The sequence below is a fragment of the Girardinichthys multiradiatus genome, chromosome 15 (genome assembly GCF_021462225.1).
Source record: "Girardinichthys multiradiatus isolate DD_20200921_A chromosome 15, DD_fGirMul_XY1, whole genome shotgun sequence".
NCBI lineage: Eukaryota > Metazoa > Chordata > Actinopteri > Cyprinodontiformes > Goodeidae > Girardinichthys > Girardinichthys multiradiatus.
In genome coordinates this window covers 23,890,596-23,915,350 of record NC_061808.1, presented here as the reverse complement: position 1 = coordinate 23,915,350, position 24,755 = coordinate 23,890,596, and the positions used below count along the sequence as shown (strand labels likewise).

Sequence of the window (24,755 nt, the reverse complement as noted above, 5' to 3'; positions counted from 1 at the left end):
TCCATAGTGGGTTGCGGGGGAGCTGGTGTCTATCTCCAGCAGTCTATGGGTGAGAGGCAGGATACACCCTGGACAGATCGCCAGTCCATCGCAGGGCAACACACAAACAACCACACACACTCATTCATAAACCTAAGGGCAATTTAGAGTGACCAATTAACCTAACCTGTTTTGTATTAATGTAGTGAAATTATTTCATAGATAAAGTCCCAATAATTAAGGTGTTTATATACAATGGGGAGAACAAGTATTTAATACACTGCTGATTTTGCAGATTTTCCCACTTGCAAAGCATATAGAAGTCTTTAATTTTTATCATAGCTACTCTTCAACAGTGAGCGATGGAATCTAAAAGAAGAATCCAGAAAATAACATTGTGTGATATTTAAGTAATTAATTTTCATTTTATTGCATGACATAAGTATTTGATACATCAGAAAAACAAAAGTTAATATTTGCTACAAAAACCTTTGTTTGCAATTACAGATATCAGACATTTCCTGTAGTTCTTGACCAGGTTTGCAGACACTGCAGCAGGGATTCTGGACCACTCTTCCATACAGATCTTTTCCAGATCCTTCAGGTTTTGCGGCTGTCACTGGGCAATAGGGACTTTCAGCTGCGACCAAAGATATTTGATTGGGTTCAGGTCTGGCGACTGGCTAGACCACTCCAGGAACTTGAGATGCTTCTGGCAAACTTCAGGCGGGCCTGGACATGTGCTGGCTTGAGCAGGGGGACCTTGTTTGTGCTTCAGGATTTCCATGGTTCTTTGAGACTGTGGTCTGAGCTCTCTTCAGGTCATTGACTAGGTCCTGCCGTGTAGTTCTGGGCTGATCACTCACCTTCCTCATGATCATCAATGCCCCACGAGGTGAGATCTTGGATGGAGTCCCAGAACGAGGGAGATTGACCGTCATCTTGAATTTCTTCCATTTCCTTATAATTGTGTCAACAGTTGTTGGCTTCTCAACAAGCTGCTTGGCTGTTTTCCTGTAGCCCATCAGCTGTGTGGTCTTAATCATTATGGAGAGGTTGGAGTTTGTTTGAGTGTGAGGACAGGTGTCTTTTATACAGATAATGAGTTCATGTCATGCAATAAAATGCTAATTAATTACTTAAAAATCACACAATGTGATTTTCTATATTTTTGTGTTAGATTCCGTCAGCTATGATTAAAAATGAAAGACTTTCTACATGCTTTGCAAGTGGGAAACCCTGCAAAATCAGCAGTGTATCCAATACCTGTTCTCCCTACAGAAAAAGTCAACTAAGATGATGGGTGATGAGAAAATTAAACATTTTTGACATTTTGAAGGAGTTTGCCTTATCTCAAGTTAATGTAGACAATGGCTGGACAATATCAGGAAACCATTTAAATATTGAGATGACATTCATTACGATTAAACCTCATTTTTCTGCCTCTTTCCTTTCTTCTGATTCATAATAATGTCCCCACCACACTTTTTAGATTTAGACAGATTTAGTATCTCAGTCATTAAATGTAAACATCAAGCATGCACATCCAGGGCAGTGAAAGCCGATCAAACGTGTCCACTAGACGTTGTGGTGCAAGTAAATTTAGTGCAGCTTAGAACTTTAAGTTGCTTTCAAGCCGAAAGTGTTTGTCAATGATTATAGGACAGGAAAGGGGTGAGTAGATGAAAGAGAAACCTTCTACTGGGTCAAGAGGCCATCTTTAGCATTTACAACATTTTGACACAGAACATTCCATCTCTAGTATTGCTGCAGATAACCTGATTGAAACATTAATCTGTTAATTTGAGGTTAGTACTCTCAATTTGAGTCTGCTGCTGTGTATCATCAGATAATTGTGAATAAATCTGGGATCTAAATAAAGCTGCGCTTGGGTCATTGTGGAACCGCTTCAGGGGAACATGAAGTTCAGCGACTGTTTAAAAGAACCCCTGTTCGCAGCTGTGTTGATTGGTCTATTTCTCGAAATAGATGAGAGCCTTAAGCACATCAAGAAGATCGTGACATTGAAGATCAGCAGACCTGTAAAAGAGCCTCTCGTGTTATTTTGGGATCCTCCGACTGTTATAAATGTATATTTCTGTTATAACACAAGCAAGGAAACCGTTGGTCTCATGGTGAGCAGCCTCATGATTTCTCATTAATTCACTCTGTGCTATTTTTAGCTTTTGAAACAAACAGCAGAAAACTCCAGCCTGGCCAATGCCAGTGTCAGACATGCGTTTGGATGGATGCGTTCAGTATTGACTTTAGTTGTCTTGTTGCACCATGACCAGGGAACAGAATGACATAAAAGAGCCTTCTGAATAAGACTTGGCCTCATTACAGTTAAAACTATTAGTTTTAGATCCAGCTGCACTGAGATTTGGACTCTGTGACTAATTTAGGCTATGATGCAGATATTTTCCATTTAGGCAATTTGTTTACAAATAAAACTTTCAAATGTCAGAATTTTTGTTTACAAACCTGTGTGTCATGTTTACATATTTAGCATTTTGTAATGAAATGAGTGTTGGCGAAATATCCAGGACCTATCAGAATTTGTTTCTAAATTTCACGTCACCTCTTTACCCAACCCATCCACCACCTGGCCCTCTAAAGCAGAAGTTCAAACCCACATAAGAGGTGCAACTTGCTGTTAGTTGTGGTTTTTTAGAAGTAATAACAACACAGCACATTTTTACCCAGAAAACACAAACTAGCACTAATCTACTTTTGGAAAATTTGATCCTAATTCTAAAGCTTTTCTTAAGTTGTATCTGCTTGATTAAAAGCGCTAACATTAATTACAAATCATATTATTTCTGCATATATAAAGGCTGTGGATCCTGTTTTCATATTGTTTATATCTGTGCTTGCTTAATAGTAATGGCATAATTCTCGTTTAGCTGTTGTTTGGGCCTTCTGAGTCGTGGTTTACATATTGACTGAAAGCTAGAGATGCACCCTGTCTTTACTTTCGTTTAGAGAGTCAGCTGTTGACAGCATAAACAGACATTTTGTAATAGGTCTTTGATGCATCAAATATTCAAAATACAAAATTATTGATATGATTACATGTTCCTCATACTTCTGCATAAGATTTCTGAGAAGTCTTACTGTGAATGATTGATTAGCTAACAGGCTTACTTAATATAAGCTTACTATTGCAGACATATGTGGAAGTGAGGCAACAATGTTAGTACATTAAAACTGTTACTGACCTTTTGCCCCATGTCATTTCTTTCTGAATAAAAAGATTGAATTTTTTGCGGTCTTTACCAGAGTTTTTATTTTGAAAAAAACGTGCCTGCATGTCATAAGCAAGAGCAGACTAAATGAATTAGTTTAGCATTACTGCTGCCACTCCCCCACCTGTTGCTGCACACTGTCGTTCAACTTGTTAAAGTAGGCCTACTGCCCTTTTTGCTTTAGTAATGCACCGATATGAACATTTGGGCCAATATCAGTATCTGATATTAATATTGCTATGGCCGATTAACGATATGTAGCGCTATATATTGTATGCATTTTCAGCGGCCCGAAAAACGGCCACAGTGCTAAAATTGCTTCTCTGCTTCAGTGAAACATCCCATTATGTGGGTATGTGACTTTCATCGTCACATGTCCAAACAAGTACCTCCTGGCCAATAGATAAATGGCAACAAGATAGAAATAAACATGGGTTGTTAATATCAGCCATGTCTTACTCTTTGAACATTGGCCGATACTCATATTAATGCCGATATATCGTGCATGGCCCATCTAGCTTACAAGAATTTAAATGTTTGGAAATATGTTTGTTTATGGAGAATCTCAGCTTTAGAACCAATGGCTGCACGTAACACTTGGCATGTCTGTTAAACAGCTGATTGCAGCCTCAACCTGAACAGGTATTATTAGCTCGTCTTCCTTCGGTTACACTGTTTAAAAGAAAAAAGGAACAAAAAGTAGACCAGCTAAACTTAGTGGATGTTCATTCTGTTTTTGCTGATGTATGAAAATACATGGTACGTAATAAAAACATGCGTGAACTTAGTAGAATTAGTCAATATGTTATGTTACTTTTGCAGTAATAGGAAAAATCTTTGCTGTTCTGTTAGTTTTTATTTAAAAAAAGGCGATTAGTTAATGGTGTTGATAAAATGAATTCAGTGTCTTTAGACAGAAATGTCACACCAAGCCATACATACACACAAGTAAAGTTTAAATGCTTAGTTTTATACCGAACATAACCCGTTTCACTGGTCTATTGATCTCAAGTCAAAAATGAAACTTATTTAACTGTAATTCAGTTTTTTAAATATACTGCACCTTTTTCATATTTCATGTATTTCTTTGCATATTGCCTGGATATGTGTTTATGTGATGTGTGTGTGGTACACATTAGGCATTGCCATCAAAGTGTTGCTTGATTTGCTGTTTAAGTCACTCTTGAGTTTCTTTGCGGGAATGCTTTTGTCGGTTTAAACTGTCTGCAATATTGTTAGACCTGCCCTTTTCCTGCACAGCCTTATAGTGCAGGGTTTTGTCCTCGCTGCTGCTGAGACAGAATGCAGCGAAGTGTACATGCACATCCTGTGCTGCTTGAAATGAGACTTCCTGCCTTCCTGTTTCTCAGTCACATACACCTGGGCGCAGGCTGTGTTCCTGATGAGCCATTTATCACACAAGAGCAAACAGACATATGCACCAAAACTGCAAAACACAAAGAATGGCGCATATGTGGAGGGTTCCCGATAAACAGCAGGACAGGTTCCTGATTCAAGATAAACATTTTAGACTAAATTTGCTTCTTGTCCTGTTTGATTCTTGATGTTAATTAGGCAAAATGTTGCATTTAATGTGCTGAAGAGTTTGGAGTTTAATATTTAACCCTTTTTGGGATTTTTTTTTTAGTAGAATATTTGGATAATGGCAAGCTCTTTATATCTATTTTTGTGCATAAACCACTGAACAGGCTGAAGTCTGTGCTTTAAAACTCTTGACAGATGTAGCTGCTCTTTCCCCAATCACAATAACAGGCCTTCCCCTTTGGTGTACCAGCCAATCCCTTCCCTCGTGTTTGTTTATGCTGACAACTCACCCATGTGAGTGCAGCCAGCCAACCACGGGGCTGCTGTGAGAGATGACATCACTAACTAGCTGGTTCCCTCCAGCAGCAGGGGAGCTTCATTTTCTGCTCAGCTTTCGTGCTAAAATGGAGGCTGGCTCCTCGCCTTAGCCTGGACTGCCTCGTTCTCCTCTGCCTCCTGCCTCAGCTCACCGATGTTGGCATGTACTAGCACTGCCATTGGGATGGTTGTGGACACAGCAAGCTCTAATGGGCCTTTCCAGCCTACGGCCCTGATGCATTTTAGAGGTGAGAATAGGAAATCTGCTCATTTGGTGTTCTATTTTTTTTTTTTTTTTTTTTTGGTATTTCAAGAGGAGACTGGCAAAAATGTAGGCATACAGCAGTTCCTAACTTTGATTTTATATAATAAACTCTACTTCAGCCATAGACCAAGCGCCTCACAGTATTTGTAGTCTGTGCGATTGTATCTTTTGCTGGCAGGAGCATGGTCGGAGGAGGAAGCAGGTGATAGTGTTTGTATACCAACAAGGAAGGGTTTCGTCAAGACGGTAAATGGCTCGTTTCAATGAAAGAGTGATAGTTTTGCGTCTTTCTCCCCTCCCCCATGTTAACTATTGATGTCACGTGTAGGAAGTGAAGTCAAAGCTTGTTTTCAGATTGAGTCCGTCTGTACTGTAGACTATTTTGTATATGTGCTGTAATCTGACACCGCGGGTTGAAAGTGTGTGTTTGCTGCACATCTAGGGTTTGGAACAGGAACTGTGTTGGACTGAACATTTAAAACGGAAACTATTCCTTCTGCAGCCCAAGTGTCTTTACCCACTGATAGACATCAGGGAATATTTCACTTGAGCCTATTCATGCCATTTATCAGCTCAAAAGTCACCTCTTCTACTCTTAACCTATGTTAGCATTTAAAAATAACAAGGCTGTGTGGGGTACACATGAATGGTGGTGCTCCTTTAGAAGTTCATTAGTTTGATCAAACTTTCAGAAGGCAACTCTTAAAGCAATCTGTGTTTACAACTGGCTTCCCGTGTGCAAGCTGGAGTCTTTAGAAGAGTAAAGGTTATGTTCCTGTCCATGCAGTGTTGCCTGTGTGTGACGTCTGCAGTTGCACAGCATGTCTCTTAATATTTTAGGACTGCTCAGAAACCCTAGTGCTGTTGTGTAACAGGAGCTGATGGATGTTGTGGGACTGGGCGGTATATGGGAGGAGGTGCTGATTAACCATTTATACAAGCAAACATTAAGCTTTTTTATACATGTGTAGCAGTCTGGAGATAGTTTGACATGCGTTACCGTTTTACATAAATATATAATTACTTGTTTATCCCTGTTCATGCATCAAAGCATGTATCCTTAAGCTTTTGTGATTTTTTTTTTTTCTTCTTTTATTTTTTTATTATTAGGAAAAAATAAGTGCATGAAAGTTTTTGATTGATTTCAGTACTTACTGTGACCATCGACTTCATGTTTGGGGGAAAAGCGCTAATGTTTTACTGCACACAATCCTTGAGAATCAAGTTTTCTTTTTTTAGATCACCCCGAGAATTTTCAGCTTCAGCAACCTGGGTGTGAGGCTGTTGTTTGTTACAGCCTACATGATGTTTTCCTTCCTGTGGCTGCTTTATATAATGAACTGGCAGAGAAATAGATATGTAAATACTCCCACTCACTTGTTTATAATTACATTGGTGTTCTGATCTTATCAGTGTATTTATCTTACATTAAAACATCTGAATGAACTGAACAGAAAGCCATACGTCTACATTTATGTGTATGAGTATTCATCCTGTGCTTAACACCCAAATTCAAAGGATAATATTGATTTAGGCAAGTCTTGTTTGCTACTTCAGGAAACCCAAACTGCATATATTTTCTATAGAGTCAAATTGCAAACATTCAAGTTTGAAGCTGTTTTAAGAGATGATCAGATAAGTCTTAAACTGACTTATCTGATCATTACCAGGTTAGGTTTTTTTCAATTGAAATCACCCCATAGCCCTGGTGTTCTCCACCTTTGCTGGTTGGGGAGGCATTGCTAAAGAAAACTGGTTTATTTTATTGCTTTTCATTATGTCACTCCAGATAAGAGCTTGCCACAAACATCTTTGGTATGGTTTAGTAAATATATGGATCTCTTCTCCACTTTGTACATGAAAACTGTAAAATGAGAAGCTCAACCAAAACATTTTCACGTCTGGTGGGTGCATCTGATTGCACCAGCAAGTCAGCAGCGTGTGATTGTAGTGTAAGACACCGTAGCCCGCATACATCTCTGATTGCCCGATGTCACCCATTGGGCCAAAGTGTCGGCTCTGTTTGCGGCCACCATGGTAACAAATTATAATCATGCAGCTGTTTGAGGAACTGAGTCATGAACAGCAGGCTGTGATGAAGTGATAAATGCTGTCCTACAGACAGGCTTCATGTGCTGATCTTTTAGGTCTCTTATCCCCACGTTGTAGGCGAATGAATTAGCATGTCCTGGTTGTTTGGTACTACGTGTAGCTTGTAAATCATTTGACCTGAGGAATTATTTGAGCATTTACGTGTTGCTGCAAATGTTTTATCAACCTGCAAGATTTTGTTAATTGGCAGAGGGTCTGTGTGAATCTCAGCCTTATAGCTGGTGCTCTGAACACAACATTTCTTTCTGACAGCAACAGTATGTTTACGCTCCTAACTACTGGCGTAAAAAGAGATTTTTGTGTTGCTTGTAACTGGCGATTTAAAAAGAGAAGACTGACTGCTGTCTTATTGAAGGTTGTCTGTTTCTTCCAAAGTGCTGCAAGTTAGCCCCGTTGGTGCACAGGACTCTGCTTACTGCGTACGGAGTACAGCTGAAGGGGAAATGGTACATTAGAGCTGTTTTTAAACATGCTTGAATGGGCGGACAATGCCGGTGGCTTTTTCACCATGTGTTATTTCTTTTACTTCTGTTTAAACCAATGTCTGGCTTTTTTCTCTTATATAGGATAACATTTTGCCAGATGACTTGGGAAGCTGTGATCTGTCCCCAAAACCTCTGCACAAAGTGGAGCTCAGCTCAGTTTGTTGAGCTTTTATTAAAAAATGTTTGTTTGTTCAAACTGGCAGTTAATTGTGCTAATTATTGTACATGGACAGGTGTGGCCCCATATTTCCCAGGGATGATTTAGACCCTCTGCATCATTGATGTAGTGGTGGCACAGTCTTTGAAATGCTAAGTGTCTGATTTTAGCATTCACATTTGATTTTTGGCAACAATTAACAGAGTGAGCTTGCAAGTTATTCGCTCCTCAACTGCAACAGAGATCAAAAACATCTTACCTGGCAAAACGGTTTATTTCATAGATTGAGAGCACCTTTGTTGTGGCTCTTCACTGCCTTGAACATTAACCGATTTACGTTTTGTGTTGTGCAGCAACTTTTTTTTTTTTTTTTACCTGTTTCAGATCAAAATAAAACCTGCATCCAACTTGGCAGACCAGCTCATTTCAGCTTGTCGTCTGTTTTCTGTTTCCTAGACGTTCCCCCAGCAGAACAGGAGAAGCTGTTCATCCAGAAGCTGCGTCAGTGCTGCGTCCTCTTTGATTTCGTCTCAGACCCCCTGAGCGACCTAAAATGGAAGGAGGTGAAACGAGCCGCTCTGAGCGAAATGGTGGAATACATCACCCACAACAGGAACGTCATCACAGAGCCCATCTACCCAGAAGTAGTTCATGTGGTCAGTGTCAAGACGCTCACAAATGATTCAAGTTTTCTTTTGAAAATGTGCAGAATTTTCTCAGATAGACACGCACTACTCAAACGAGTTTACCGTTTATTACTCAAGTCATGTAAAGAAAATATTTCCTTATTTACCTCATGGAAGATTTTACTGTGAATTGTTAAACTGGTCTTGAAGCTGTAGAAATGAGCCCGTGATTTATTTCCTAACCAAACTTAGTTTTTAGCAACATTTTGAAATGTTTTTGCTGCTTCATTGTAGATGTTTTTCATCAACAAATCCTTTTCTATGAATTCTGACATTCAGCAAGCTTCCCCCCCCCCCAATATTCCAATATATGTTTTGCATAATTAGGTGCCTGTTAGCTGTGCTCTCATTAATATGATTTTTGTGCTTAGTTCATTTAGCTTATTGAAATGGGACACTTCTGAGAAAACCTGATGCATCATCAGTTTACTTTGCTTCCTTGAGTTTAATCACATGACCATATGGGTCTTAAATGGTTATCAGACATCACTAATCGTTTTCTATGCTTGTTCCCCAGGGAAAATAAATCTGCTTGAATATATAAAGAAGATTCTCAAACATGCTTGAACTATTCTTATTATTAGTTTTTTGCTTAGTCTGCTTTTGTATGTCAGCATTTAATAAATTTAGTGCGTTCATTTTCTAGACTAGATATTAGTGTGTTGTTGTTATTGGTTAATATATTTTACTACACTATTTCATTTTGCTTTTTCAATGTTTTTTTGTGCTTTAAAACAAACAATTAAACTACGTTCCTAAGCATCAAGCAAAATATTCTAAATTGAGAACAATTTTTTTTTTACTGATTAAAAGTAATGAAGCAAGGCTGCAAGCATAATATATTTTGACTTCAAACTAGAGATTGTAGCATTTATAATTTTAAAGTCATGTTAAGTGAGAACATGTTTACATTTCTGAGTATGTTTGAAAACGCAGCTTCTGCCTCTTCGTTTCCTATTGTGCTCCTAAAACAATCTTAGTTTCTGAAGAGTAGAAAGCTCTCTGCCTCCTCTGCATAAAGTGGGACATTCTGACCCTGTAGAAACAGTGATAAGGGCTAAAAAAATCATTTTTAGTGATTATTTTCCATCATAAGTTAATTACTTTGTGGTGTTTTCAAAACATATGTTTATTTTGGGTTTTTACTGCGTCTTTTCCATACAGTTGGTTTTGTTATTGGTAAAGATTACAAGGATTAGATGATGGGGGTTTTTGCAATCAGAATTAGTAGCGGGAAAAGCAAAGTCTCTCAGGGTTATTGCCCCACACATGAACATGCTGGTGAAAGCCAGTTTTCCATAAAACAAATACTGTGGAGTAACATCTTGCTCCTGCTGGTAATTTTTTTTCCTGGCCTGATGAGCTCAGAGATATGTGGCAAAGTGTGCTTCAGGGTTAAAACTATAAAAGTTTAAAGCATGGGGTGAGGATCCTAGTTGTTTTCTGTATTTTTGCAGAATGACCTGAGAAAACACTCTGATAGAGATGATATCTTCTAACAGACCCATTTTTCTAAGGCATGATAGTTGCATGGGCATTTCTAAGTTCAGCCCAATTCAAATGTTAAACTCCTTCTGATCACAAGTAGGGTGGTAATTAGGCTCTTCTTCCATTTAAAGAACATTAAAACTACAATTATTCTTTGGTAGGTCCAACTCGCTGTACTCACCAATGTAGTCAGGATTCATCCACATGACCAGATTTGTTTTACCAAGCCAAATAAAAAAAATCCTTTGATGTTAATCAAAGCCCTGCCTCAATGCCACATTGTAAACTGCTGATGATCAAGGTGCAAATATCCCCCCCCCCCTCTGTTGAAGCCCTATTTGATCAGTGCCGCTGAAAATGCAACCGAGGTGCCAAATCAGCATAGAAATGTACTCCTATTCCAGCCAGGCAACCTTTTCCTGACCCAATTAAAGACGAGGGCTTTTTGAAGCCCTCTGATGGCTTTTATCATCAAAGTGGGGACTGACACGACAAACTCCTTCATGGTAATAAAGTGTGTATTCTTATGTAAACTCTATACAAGTGGTTTTCACACAACATCTTGGTTTTTCAGGACATGTTTGAAACCTCGATGAGCATTACAAGACTTTTTTTTTTATAAAACACAGTAGTTATTTTCCCTTAGCTGTAGGGTAAACCTTTGAAGTTGTTTTTGCTAGCAGTATAGGCTTCTGTTTGGTATCCATGGGGCGGTTATCGGTCTCGAGGTTTACCACGGTTGGTTAACCTTCCAGCAGGACATTGACAGCCAAAGCACTTTGGAATAGTTTATTTCAGAGCATGTCCAATGATGGAAGGGCCCAGAAAATATTAGGGTAACGGATATAATCAGTCAGGTTTAGCCTTAGGTTTGATGATGCTTTAGGAGAAAGCTGTGCTGAAAATGAATGTTCTGTTTTTGTTTCCCCAGTTTTCTGTGAACATGTTTAGGACGTTGCCTCCTTCATCGAACCCCACCGGCGCAGAGTTTGACCCAGAAGAGGACGAGCCCACGCTAGAGGCAGCATGGCCACATCTACAGGTAACCAGAGCGCACACAACATTTCTAAATACAGCCAGAATTGTTATCCACCTTAAAGTGGAGAAGAATAAACCAACTCAATGTGCTCTTTCCGCAGCTCGTGTATGAGTTTTTCTTACGGTTTCTAGAGTCACCAGACTTCCAACCTAACATTGCCAAAAAGTATATTGACCAGAAGTTTGTAATGCAGGTGAGCACCTATGTATCAAGTGTAAAAAAAATTTTAAATTATTTCTGTGAAGTGTCTCCAGTAACCTTTTTGTTTTTGCTGTCAGCTCTTAGAACTGTTCGACAGTGAAGATCCCAGAGAAAGAGATTTTTTAAAGACCACTCTGCATCGCATCTATGGCAAGTTCCTGGGTCTGCGAGCGTACATTAGGAAACAGATAAATAACATATTTTATACGTGAGTGTGTTTCAGTTACTAAGCTTGATTGTAAGTGATTATTGTTTGTGTGAGTGATAGAGATTTAACTAAAACAGGTTTTCTTCTCCAGGTTCATTTATGAGACGGAGCGCCATAATGGAATAGCAGAACTACTGGAAATACTTGGCAGGTAAGTTGTTGTTTTCAACAGTGTTGTTTGTTTTTTACAGTCGTAAAAGTGTTTTTTTCTAAAATGTCTGGAAGTTTCTAATTTTATATGTTATAGGGGGAAAAATGAATCATTGAGTTTCTAGTTTTTGATTGTGTCCTTTTAATTTAAGTTTTTCATATTACAACCTTTTCATTTACAGTTCATTTATCATTTTGGTTTTGAATCACAAAAACGTACAAATAAACACACACTAATTCAAAATCAAAACAATCATTTTGCTCCTTTTTTTTTAGCCTGTAAATCGCTTTAGCTCAGGGTTTTAAATGAACTGGGTCTGGTTCGGATACCAAGCACATCACTGGCGCTCCTGAGCATAAATCTGTAGTTAATGTAAGATAATCCAGTCCACGTTTGAGAAGTCTTAGGTATCACCCATTTTTAAACTCAGCTGATCTAAGCTGGTATGAATGCCAGAAACGCTGTGAAATAGCTCTTTATCACATGGCTGACTCTAAAGCCAACATCAGCATTGTACTGTTTCAGGAATTGTGCAACATGCAGGTAAATGTTTTCTTCTTAAATGTCCAAATGTTTAAAAAAATTGTCAGGACAGGAACTGGATTATGAAATGGAAATGTTTTTGAACCTTTTTTAATTTTCAGAAACAGAATTCAATTTTCATTGTGTTTTTTTCTTTTTCTTTTCTTTGACCTGTAAACATTATATTGCTGGCAAAGAGTTTGTTTTAAATGACCACCTTGCTTATTTGCAGCATAATCAATGGATTTGCTTTGCCACTGAAAGAAGAGCACAAGATTTTTCTACTGAAAGTCCTTCTGCCTTTACACAAAGTCAAGTCTCTGAGTGTGTATCACCCTCAGGTACGTACCTTCAGTGTTGTGCCTTGCTGTCTCCTGCTAACACCGCTTTAGAAGATGAGTAAATGGGGGCTGGGATGTGTTTGTTTCACAGCTGGCCTACTGTGTGGTCCAGTTCTTGGAGAAGGATAGCACCCTCACAGAGCCGGTAAGGTTGAAGTCATTCATGCTGGGTTGTTTGTCAGAACACAACAGTCTTTAAAGTTGGTTTGTATTTAGTATTTTGTGTATGTTCTGCTGATGGTTCGATGCTATCTTTTAATAGATGAATGTTTTAACAAATGTTGATACCAGTAAAAAGATGTTAAATAATTGATATATAAAGACAGTAAAATTGTAATTTTATCAGAATTTACTTTTGTAAACACTGAGCTCTTAAAGATAACCTGATAACCAAACCCAGATGTGCAGCTTTTGTCTCTGGCTTTCTCCACCACATGCCATATTGATTTTATTTACTTATTGCTTAATTTATTTAGTTTTTACTGCAGGGCTGGTCATATCCTACTTGTATCTTATGCCTTCTGTCTGCTTTTAGTGTTTTTATTTTCTGTGTTGGTCCTGTGTGGTATTTTAATGGGACAGGTTTTTTTTTTTAAGATGTTTTTCGCCACTAGTGGCCTTTATTTATTTTTTTGACAGTAGGCAGATAGGAAAGAGGGGTAGAGAGAGGGGGAGAGATTTGGCAAATGTCGCCGGGTCCGGGACTCGAACCCGGGACGGCCGCTTCGAGGACTGTAGCCTCCGTATATGGACGTGCTCTTAACCCCGACACCATCAGCGCCGCACCAGACAGTTTTTTTTTTTTTGCCCATCTCAAAAATGTGTTTTGTTTGTAAGGTAAACAAAAACAACCACAATGATCAGGTAAACTATATTCATTCTGTATGAAAAGCACATTTTTAAAGCTAGAGGAAAATACGTAAAATATCTTCATATTACACAGCCTTAGTGATACAACATAAAGCTGTATTCATTAGTTCAGATGGGGGAATTTAACATAGTGGAAAATCTCATCTCCTGTACATCTAAGTGTTAATGTGCAGCTTTGTGCTGCAAAGTCAGATCAGATGCAAGCATTAAAGTTTTTCAGGGAAATCTTTTGTAAGTTCGAGGAAATTTATTAAACAGGAGGAGAAGCTGTTGCTTCTCTGATGCTTTGTTGTTTACCTTTAGAACTTATGTGAAGCTGTTTGTTTCCTCCTCATGTGCTCTCATCTTCTGGTTGAACTCTGTAGGTCTTTTTCATTTAAACTGTGACATTGTTCTGTTGCAAGAAGGCAGTCTTCTTGGACATTTTATGGGACTCTAGGCTTTGTTGAAGGTCTTTGATTGTGTAGCCCAACCACTTTCATCTTATGAAAGCAGTAATAGGAGGCTACTCAAGTTTCTTTTATTGCGATACAAGATTGCAGCTTGTAGCAATAGATTCACATCGCTGTCCTGCACAGTAGGAACTACGAGTTCTGTGACGATGGTGTAGATTGTGAAGGGGGTGCAGCCCATCATTTGTACAGTTTTTCATTAATGATTCTTTTTGTGAGCATTTTTATACATAGTTTATCATACAATATTATTTTTACACATTGGTTTACAGTTTGTCAATAATTTTGTTTGCAATAAAATTCGTTCAGTGGGAGACAAAAGGATTCGATTTAATTTGATTTCTTTTCATTATATTGATTTTATGCTGTGCACAATGCACTATGCTATGTCATAAGCAGAAAGAGTCCTAAAACTGAAATGAGCACTTTTGTTTGACCAGATTCCCTTTTTATGAGGTGAAAAACATATTCAGCACAGTTTTGGAACATTTTGCTAAATTGTGCTGAAATCCCAGCTCCGCCTGCCACATTGACCACTAAAGCCTTTGTGGAATAAATATGCTTTAACTGATTCAGTCCAAATTGGCTGCTGTTATAGTCAAGATGTTGATGAATACAACCTGGGGCTTCTACTAGGATTTCCAAAGGATTTTCATGGTGTTTTGCAATGTTCATTTAGAATAAATATTGGTGAGGCTTAATCACAAATAAATCAGACATAGGAACAGTTACAATAGTGGTTCCAATTGAAAAATGTTTGTATGTCTTACCTGTACACAGGTACCAAAAGTTTGCATTTAGACTTCATAACAGTGGAGCTATACTATGATTTATTTCGCTTATATAATTTCAGGCGGAGATTGCTCTAAAACCCCTCAGGGCTCAACAGGTTAAAGATCAGGTTCCAAAGGTTCTCTGTTCCAAACGCTGTTATGGTTTTCTTTAAGAGCTGTTTTTACAGAGCAAACTCTGTTTTACAAAAAGAAATCAAACAATATTCATGTTCAAATCTCCCTTTCCTTTTAAGGTTTATTCTGACGCTGTTATGGAAAGTATTACAGCCCAGTCATTGATGTGATGTTTGTTAACAGTGCTCTTCTTACGCTGCCTTCGGACCTGCTTGTGTGTGTGTGTGTGTGTGTGTGTGTATGTGTGTGTCTGTCTTTGCAGACTGTTATGGCTTTGCTAAAATATTGGCCAAAGACCCACAGTCCAAAGGAGGTGATGTTCCTCAATGAACTGGAGGAAATATTAGATGTTATTGAGCCCTCTGAGTTCGTCAAAGTCATGGAGCCTCTTTTCAGACAGCTCGCCAAGTGTGTGTCGAGTCCACACTTTCAGGTCTGTGTCCCATCTTGGCGGACTCGCTTTTTTTTAGGCAGCTTTGATTATTGTGTGGTTTTCCTTTATTTGTTTATTCAATGTAACTCTGGGACAAACTGTATTGTTAGGTGGCTGAGCGAGCTCTGTACTACTGGAACAATGAGTACATCATGAGCCTGATCAGCGACAATGCCACCAAGATCCTGCCCATCATGTTTCCAGCCCTTTACCGCAACTCCAAAACCCACTGGAACAAGTGAGTCTGTGCACAGTCTTCCTCTGCAGTGTATCTGGCAGTGCTGTAGTCGCCTAATTGTTGTGTGTACAACAAGTGAGCCACAGGAATCTTTGTGTGCCCACAGGACAATCCATGGTTTGATCTATAACGCTCTAAAACTCTTTATGGAGATGAATCAGAAGTTGTTTGACGACTGCACCCAGCAGTTCAAAGCAGAGAAAAGCAAGTAAGTCAACAAATGAGACATCACATTGATATTTCCAGGGCAGCTGCATTCATTCTGGCCTTATTAGACAGTTGCATAGATCACTAAAAATGTAATTTAAACTAAATCACCACTGGAAGAAAAGACTAACTGGATAAGTGAGCTAAAATGTCACACTCTGATGTCTTAGAGAGAAAAGCAAATGGAAGGAGAGAGAAGATGCTTGGCTGAAGATAGAGAATCTTGCGAAGTCAAACCCACAGGTGAGATGAACACACTGCAACTTAGCCTCAAGCTGTAGCGGTTTCACGGACCTCTGAAGCAAGCCGCATTCTGCTTGTTTACACTCTGATTTCATGGAGTCACAGATCCTTCAGGTCCAACATCTAGAACAATGTCTGGAGAAGCTGATATGGTCTCGATTTGTCTTCAAGGAGGGATTAGCTGTAATTTAAGTCACATAGTGGCCCATAACAACAAAGATTTATAACCTGCAGGCTTTAGTTGACTCTTTTTTTTTTTTATTATTCGTCTTTTGTGCCTGTGCAGTTTTTGGTGTACATTGACCCTCCAGGATCAGGCGGTCCGATGGACATGGAGACAGATGTGCCGCTGATAGAAGATGTCAGCGTTTTAAAGAAAACAGTAGAGGAGGGAGCCACACAGGTCAGTGTGGAGTGTAGCACTACAGATGCTTATCTGGTTTTAAACATGTTAGGAGAAAAAAGGCCTAAAGCACGAGTTCTCTAGTTAGCATTCAGCTTGGTTTTTCCAGACTATGATTGGTTGGTGGACTAGTAGTTGGAGGGACAGTCGCTGCCTGAGCACATTGTGATGCTCGTGATTTCTGTCCAGGCTTCAGTGATGCACAAAATTCTGCCACCGAGCAAAAGTTAATAAGAAGTTAGTTCCCAGCTGTGTTTCTTTCGGATAATATATAAATTGTACAAGGCTTTTTTTTTTTTTTTTTTTTACTGATTCCACATATCCAGGTGTAAACCAAGTTATTATCCGAGCTGCCTTTCCGACACCAAAGGTGACGATTCACAAAAATAAATCCATCTAGAATCAGTGTAAAAGTATTCACACCCCTCGAACTATTTCATCTTTTGTCATTTCCAAACTATAAAGTTGTATGTTTTTCATTGGGATTTTGTGTGATCAACACCAAGCAGTAGGAAGAAAATGTATACAATTATTTTCCATAAATAAAAATCTAAAATTGTGACCTACAGTTGTATTCAGGCCCCTTTTACTCTGATACCCTTGAACAAAACCCAGTGCAACTCACCGTCTGGTGAGCAGAGTCCACCTGTTCGCAACTTAAACTCAGTATTAATACAGCTTCTCTGTGCAATCCTCAAAGGTTTGTTTGGGAACACTGGTGCACAAACCGCTTCATGAATACCAAGGAAAACAGTAGACGGGTCAGGGATAAAGTTGTGGAGAAGATATCATGTGAGGTTTGGTTGTAACAGCTTATTCCAAACATTGAACATCTAGTAGAGCAGTTTTTAGGCGATCATTTGAAAATGGAGGTACAGAGGCAAATCAGTGACGACATTGCTGTCCACCTAAACTGACAGGATGGTGAAGGAAAGCATTGATCGAGGAAGAAGGCAAGAGGCTCATGTCAACTCTGGAGGAGCTCCAGACATCCACTGCTCAGGTTGGAGAATTTATCAACACAACTATTATCCATGCGGTTCTCAAATTTGAAATTTACGGAAGAGTGGGAAGCCACTGCTGAAAGAATACCATAAAAACAGTTTACCTGTGGCCACATGAAGGTGCGGCAATCGCGCAGGATGAGGTGTGGTGGTAAGGTCAGACAAGATTTACTCTGCACATCACTCTGAACATACCATCCCCATGGTAAAGCATGGTGATGGCAGCATCATGCTTTGGGGGATGCCTTTCTTCAGTAGTGCCAGGGAAGTTGGTCAGAGTTGCTGAGAATGTAGATGGAAAGGCAGCCTTTTAGAGGTTGTGTGAAACTTTAGACTTGGACTGAGTCTCCCCCTCTAGAAGAACAGTTACTGTGAAGCATTTTTATGTCTTACAATGGCCCAGTCAAAGTCCAGACCTAAACCCAACAGAGAATATGTGCCAAGACTTGATTATTAATGTTCACTGATACTCTTCATCCAATCTGAGAACTTTTTTTTTTAAACAAGTAGAAAGGTCACTTGCTGTATGTGCAACAATCCCAACGGACTGATGGTTGGATAATGTGGTCCTACAAAGTATTGACTCATTTTCCTTCCACTTCACATCTATTCAATACTTTTTGCTGGACTTTCATATAAAATCCCAATATAATCCATGCACAATTAAAAACTTGAGGGTGTGTGAGTACTTTGGCAAGTCACCGTGTTAAATCAGCTTTCCCAGACAAAAATGTTTGTATACTTTGATTTTTGCAAATCTGTTTCTCCGTGTTGGTGCTCATTCTGTTATAAAACCTAATTACTCGCCGCATAATATTTTGCTTTTAGTGTGAGTCCTTCGTGCAGCTGCTGATTAAGCTGCATCATACAGGAAAGATGTGCCATGTGTTAGCTGAAACATTACAGTGATAAATGTCAGACTGTTGGATAACAGACAACCGTCTGTGCAGAAGCTAAATGGCTGTGTTTTGCATCAGTGCTGGTTTTACTGATGCTTGTCCTTTGTACACAGATCCTGAAAGAGCAACGCAGAGAACGCCCTTTAGTGAGGAGGAAATCGGAGCTTCCTAAAGACATCTCCACTGTCACAGCGTTGGAGTTACACCGAAGAGCAGAGGAAATGTTGACGACGCACGATGCCCACTAAGAGACCATCCTTGAAATATTTTTTTTTTAAAACACAGCAGGAGCAGCAGCATCCACATAGGAACCACGGGCCCACGGAGGGCCAGCACAGCAACAGAACTCTGGTATCTCAGTGCAGCAGAGTGCAGAACAGAACAGGCTGAAAATGTCTCAAGTAAGCTTTTAAAGGACAGGCGGTGCTCGCCCTCCCTCACTTCCAAAACTCCTCCTCCTCCTGGTCGCAGAGACGGCTGCAGAGCTGGACGCTCCAGCATGGCCACAGAGTCCTGATCTTTACATTTCTTCTCCCTAAACAAGCGTGCATCTCCCCCTAGTATCTCCTCAGCTTGTGTTTTTGGGGTACTGTGCTGCCCTCTTCTGGTCATTCTTCTCAGGTGTTCTGTTTGGTGTGTGAGCTGTCTGGTCTTCTTGCCTCTTATCTATAGATGTCAGGTGTTTGTTAAAATAATATGAGCCCTACATTAGGTGGAAGAATAAAAAAACACATAATTTAGGTGAATCAAGTCAGCAGTTTGTACACATGTATATTTAATATTAGCTATTTTTCTCATATAATATTTGAACAAAACAACTGTTTATATTTTTCCTTACATATTCTGAGGAGCTTGTCTCTATTTAGGAAAAAGGAAATACTACTTTAATATGTAATCATTTTGTTGGTTGCTATGATGTTTTTCAATCTATTGATCATTCGCTACAGAGACAGGCCCACCTGAGACCCACCAGTGGGGTTCAATCAATACACCACAGTTGAATTTATCCAGGTTTTTCCTCCTACACACCTTTGTGAAGAAGTCTATTCTGGTGCCAGCTTCTTTCATTCTCCACTTTTACTGAAAAATGTTAGCTGAGTAGACAATAAGTTAGCACAACAGCTAAACCGGGTCTGCTGCGTAACTTTACATGAGAGGAGGGATTTATTTTAAGTTGTCCATTTGCACCCCATTCAGAAGATGTCATAGTCATCCAGGTGAGGCTTTTATGAGAGGTTGAAGGGATGACGTTAATGAGGGATTGACACATTTAGTAAAGCAGAAACTTTGCAGATTGGGTTGATTTTGCTACAAAACTCTTGCTAGAAGTTGAAGAGGTATGTTTAGCTTCAAGCCTTTCTTTTCACAGTGCCTTTTGTCATCGAAGGGGATATTTGCTGCAGATTAAGTATTAACATGTAACTGAAATGTCAGCTTATTGGAGAATTTGTACCATTAGTTTCTAAAGGAAAATTAGATGTGTTCCAGTGGAGCATGTCAAGCTGCTTGGACTCCAGCACCTGCCTTGTCGAAGCTGTTTAGTCAACTATGGGGCAGTGCGGCCTCCCCCAAGCAAGCCACTTCAGCGAATGAAGCACTTCCTGATAAAACTTGAAAGAAAATGGAAATACAACTTAAAAAAAAAAGAAAGAAAAAAAGTAGTGCAGAGTTTAAATCCGTAATGCTGTCTGTCTTAGCGTGAAGGGGCCACCTGCTCCGCAGTGCCTGTCATGAAGAGCTCGCCTCCCATTTCAACCCTCCCTTAACCGTCCCATTCCACCTTTGAGTTGTTTGCACCCTGTCCGCTCAGACCTGCGCTCCCCTTCCTCAGTGATACAGCAAAATATAAAAAATAGAAAGATCTTTTTCTGGATGCTCACGAGTTCATTTTGTTGTGGTTTTACTCCTCCTTTGCCTGCAGAACCCTGTTGTTAGTGTTTCAACTGAATGTGCAAATTGTAAATTATACTGAAAGTCACACTGTTCTGTTCTCTCCATGTTTGTCCTGCAGAAGAACAGTCACCAAAGGTTTGCACCAACAGCTCTCCAGGACCTTTACTCTGACTCTTGCATTTTATTTAACGTGTGCAGAATGATGGGTCTCATCATGGTTCTGCAGCACTGCGTTGGTGCCCTGTTGGTCACTTTTGTTCTTAAAATGGCTTTAATACTGGCTTCTTTGGAGCTCCTTTTATTTTACATAAGCTTTTTTTTGTCTTCTTGAAAAGATTTTTTATTGCAAGTGTCGTTTAGTATTTGTAATACTAAATGACTTCATTGTACATAAAATGTACTTTTATGTTATATCTATTATTAAATGGTAGATTTCATATTTTGTACAAACTACCCTGTGTACAGGATTCAGAGATTCTTAGCAACTGCAGACGGTTGGTATGTGGCACAAAGTTCATGACGTTTAAGTATTTACACTTAATTTAAATCCTAGTTATTTTCTAAGTTTTTTTTTCCCCCTAATCTTTGTAACCCGACATCTTTTCCGTTTTGATTTTTCCACATCCAGACATGTTTTGCCCTTTACATTAATGAGATTTTGTGCTTGCTTTTATCAAGACCTGCAGTGGTGTACGTCTATCTATATACAGCAAATAAAGAGAACATGTTTTATATTTTCATCCTAAAAATGGTCCTGCGACTCCATTTGTTTTTGTACTCAACCTTTTTTCCCCACGCATGTGCTGGAAATGAGACAATTGATGATTTATTCTTGATATCCTACTATGGATGTCAAGAATATGTCTGTTTTCAGTGTTTATTCTTAACTCTAGATCACAGGAACAGCTAAAAGCTGTACCAAATTACTCTTTTTGTTCCAATGCAGTTAAGAAAAGTCTGCAGTTGATGTAAAGCTTTTTACGGGTGGATAAGAAGATGGCATATATAAAAAATATTTGTATTAACAGACTTTTTCTCCATGTCCCGCTATATGAACACATCCATCAGTGTATTCATCTATCTGTCCATCCTGCTCTCTCCATTCAACCATCTGTTTATTCATTTCCATCCATTTTTCATGCATTCTTTCACCAACCTATCTATTAGTTCGTCCATTTCTTCATCCACCTATGAAGCTATCTTTCTATCCATCCAACCAACCATACCTCCATTTGTTCATTCATCCATCCATCCTTATTCAGCTGTCATCTCTACATCAATCTGTCCATCTATCTCTGGTATTTACATCAAACCATCCTTCCTCTTCCGTCTTTTTGTTTTAAGATTCCATACCCAAAACGTGGCTACTTTTGAAAGTTTTCTACAAATGTAAACAAAAAACGGGATTAACTAACTGAGAACTCTGGAAATTAGTTTGGAAAAGTCTAAAGTCAAATCTACGAAAATAACATGAGTGAACCATGTGTCACAAGGACTCGGGTCATCTTTTCATCTGATATGGACTAAAGAAGTGATGCTTTAAATTGAGCCAATATTATAAGAACATGTTCTTATAGATTATGCAACTTTCTCGAATCATAAATAAAAACCACACAACAGAAAGGTTAAAGAAATATAAAAGAAATGAATGGTTGAAGGACCCAATACTAACCAGTAATATTTAGAAAAAGGTATTTGCTGCCACCTGTTGGACATCTAACATAATTGCAGTCTGAATTACGTTCAAGTAAGATAGTTTTGCTTTCACAGAGATGCTTATAATAATCCTCTGAACAGCATACGTTCTTTACTTGTGTGCGTTTCGTCCAGCCACCTATCCCTCCATTTGTCCAGTCATCTGTACAGTATTGATTCTTTTTAACAAAGGGAACTCTAAAGTTTTCTTAGAGTCACAAGATATGACTAAAAACACAAACATCAACCAACTTTAAAGCAAATTCTGAATATTTGCATCTTGTAGCTTGAAAAAGCATTAATACCAATTTAAGATCATTGTTTTTTTGTTTTTCATTGATGAACTTTTATGTATTTTTGTTTTTAGATAAAGTGACAGACCCAACACAAAGTAGGGTATTAGTGTAAAGTGGAACAAAAAGGGTATGTGGTTATCCAACATTTTAAAAATCTAAAAGGTTTGCTGTGCATTTGTATTCAGACCCTGTAAATCTACTTTGTTAAATGGCCTTTCACTGTAGTTACAACTTCAAGTCTTCTGCACATCTGGAGACATGAGCAGTTGCTAAAGTTCAGTCAGACACGATACAGAGTGCTATATTGGTTTTGCTCTAAGTCTGTGTTTAGAGTCGCTCTACTGAAAGGTGAACCTCCACAAGGCTCCAAATCCTTCTGCAGCCTCCAAGTTTCTCTTTTCTTCCCATGATTCTTCTTTATTTAGCTCCATCCAGCTTTTAATGCCACAGTTTTAAAAAGCCTTTCCACAGCATGATGCTGCTACCACCATGCATCTGCCACAGCTGAGATTTTACAAGTAGGCTAAAACCAGCACCTTCTTCCACGTGTGCTGTGCCCCCTGCAAGATCTGTGACAAACTATAAATTGAACTACTTATGGCTTTCTTTAACAGGATTTTTTGTTCTTGCCAGTCATCCATAACAGCCAGAGTTGTGTCGTGGAAAGCTAAAGGTTGTCCTGTTAAAATCTTCCCCCACCCGAGCTGTAGATTTCTGCACCTCCTCTAGAGTTACACAGAACAATTAGTTTTGTTTATTAAAGGGTATCAGATTAAAGGTGGCTGGTTATTATAGCACACCCCACATTTGAGATTTTTATTTGAAAAAAGAAAATATAGAACCATATTAATTTTAACCTCATGGTTGTGTGCTTCCTTATGTGAGTTTATCACTTAAATGCACAGTAAGCTACATAAATCAAAGTTTGCTATTTTTAATGTGACCAAATGGGGAAAAGGTTCAAGGATGATGAATAGTTTTGCAAAGCACTATATTGAACTTCTTCCAACAAGGTATCAAGTTTGTTTTTTCCTCAAATAAGATCAATTCTCTTAATGTTTTATTTGATTGCTATTTTTTGTGTTAACTCCTTTAATGGATTATTACTCTGAAGCAACATGATATTTGGACTTTAGTCATAAGTAGCGAAAGCACTGCTTATCTTATTTTTTTCTTTCCAGATGTTGCTAGGTGCCACCATCAGCTTTTAACATTTGCACAAACACTCTCCAAATTGTGTCGACTGAGGTCATCAAAGTTCCTCTATTTATCTGAAAGCAGCTGACATTTTACACCCTCCTACCCTTTTTAGCGCCTACCACCCCTGCTGGCATCTGTACTGAACCTAATAAATTAACCTGTAGGGGGATTTAGGAAACGAATAGACATACCTCCGTTTTTTGCCCAGTGATAGAGATATGATGATGCATCAGTAGGGGAGAGCAATTCATTTAATCTTAAATCATGCAAATTCTTCTCCACTTCATGTTATCGTTGGGAACATTCGCGCTTATTGCTGGATCAAAAACCTGTTTCTATATTTACTGCAAGAGGACAAAACAGCGTAGCACAAGTGCTCTCGCTCCTAAATGCCTTCTCTAATGAGTATGCCATGCCGCCCCTCCCCATCACAAATAAACCACGTTTCCTCATTATCAATACTTGGTATAACAATTATATAGGAGGAAATATTTCTCCAGGCTGGATGCGTCACTGAAAATCAAAATACGTCAGTGTTTTTTTTTTTTTGCGGGTGATTGTAAGGCTCTGTGTATTTCTCCCTCTCCTCTCAGACGAGGTCACGTAGGTTCACTGAATTTGTCTGCAGTCGGCGAGCTGTACACCGCCTCTCCAACTCAAACATGATGGCTTGCTTTTTTTCTCCTTTGATCTGGATGTTCTGATGGCCTTCCTTGACTTGTCTCTGTTCAGATCTCTGCTGCTCGGCCCCCTTTCCCTTCCTCCACCGGGCCTTTGTAACCAAAAAAAAAAATGTTTTAAATATCACGACAGGAGATGTCAGAACCTATTGCCATGGAAACAGCACTCAAAAGTTTGGAGCATCGACCCCCATTGTGTCTACACCCAATCAGGTTTTAGGGAAAGCTTTGATTGCTGGATGACTTGAGTCTGAAATCTGTCTAGTGTTAGTACATCTGTGTGGACCTGAGACGGCATCCGAGTGGGAGGTGTGTGTGTGTGTGTGTGTGTGTGTGTGTGTGTGTGTGTATGGTGGTTCATAAGGAAAACAGAAGCCAGAAAGTGACTCATCACTCCTCATGGGGGGTTGGGGTCCTGGATCCAGCTCTTGTATCCGCTGCTTCATCTATGCTTATGCTCACACACTCTGTAACACCTCAAGTCGTCGCCAGTGAACTGACAAGTCACACCATTCACCTTTCTCTCCTCTTGGGGAAGGAAGGAGGATCAGGATGCAAGACAGTTCTGCTTTCCTTTGATACCCAAGAC

The 24,755-nt window shown here is 39.2% G+C and overlaps 1 protein-coding gene across 8 annotated transcripts in view; it reads left to right on the top strand.

The window, feature by feature from the left end:
• The window catches only part of ppp2r5cb (protein phosphatase 2, regulatory subunit B', gamma b), a 28,839-nt gene extending 7,795 nt beyond the window's left edge, over window positions 1–21,044 (top strand). Inside the window, exons 4-18 of one of the 8 annotated variants that reach the window (XR_007041788.1) lie at window positions 8,566–8,765; window positions 11,215–11,325; window positions 11,423–11,515; window positions 11,601–11,731; window positions 11,823–11,882; window positions 12,637–12,745; window positions 12,837–12,890; window positions 15,238–15,408; window positions 15,519–15,646; window positions 15,753–15,854; window positions 16,024–16,096; window positions 16,383–16,499; window positions 17,200–17,291; window positions 17,420–17,502; window positions 18,516–18,532. Coding sequence is in view for 6 of the 8 variants with exons in the window: in XM_047388009.1 (XP_047243965.1) it covers window positions 5,245–5,338; window positions 8,566–8,765; window positions 11,215–11,325; window positions 11,423–11,515; window positions 11,601–11,731; window positions 11,823–11,882; window positions 12,637–12,745; window positions 12,837–12,890; window positions 15,238–15,408; window positions 15,519–15,646; window positions 15,753–15,854; window positions 16,024–16,096; window positions 16,383–16,499; window positions 18,516–18,650 (1,578 nt within the window). In the remaining 2 variants the exon portion in view is untranslated. The other 7 variants (XR_007041790.1, XM_047388007.1, XM_047388009.1 and 4 more) reach the window with 7 other exon arrangements.
• The last annotated feature ends 3,711 nt before the right edge of the window (window positions 21,045–24,755 follow it).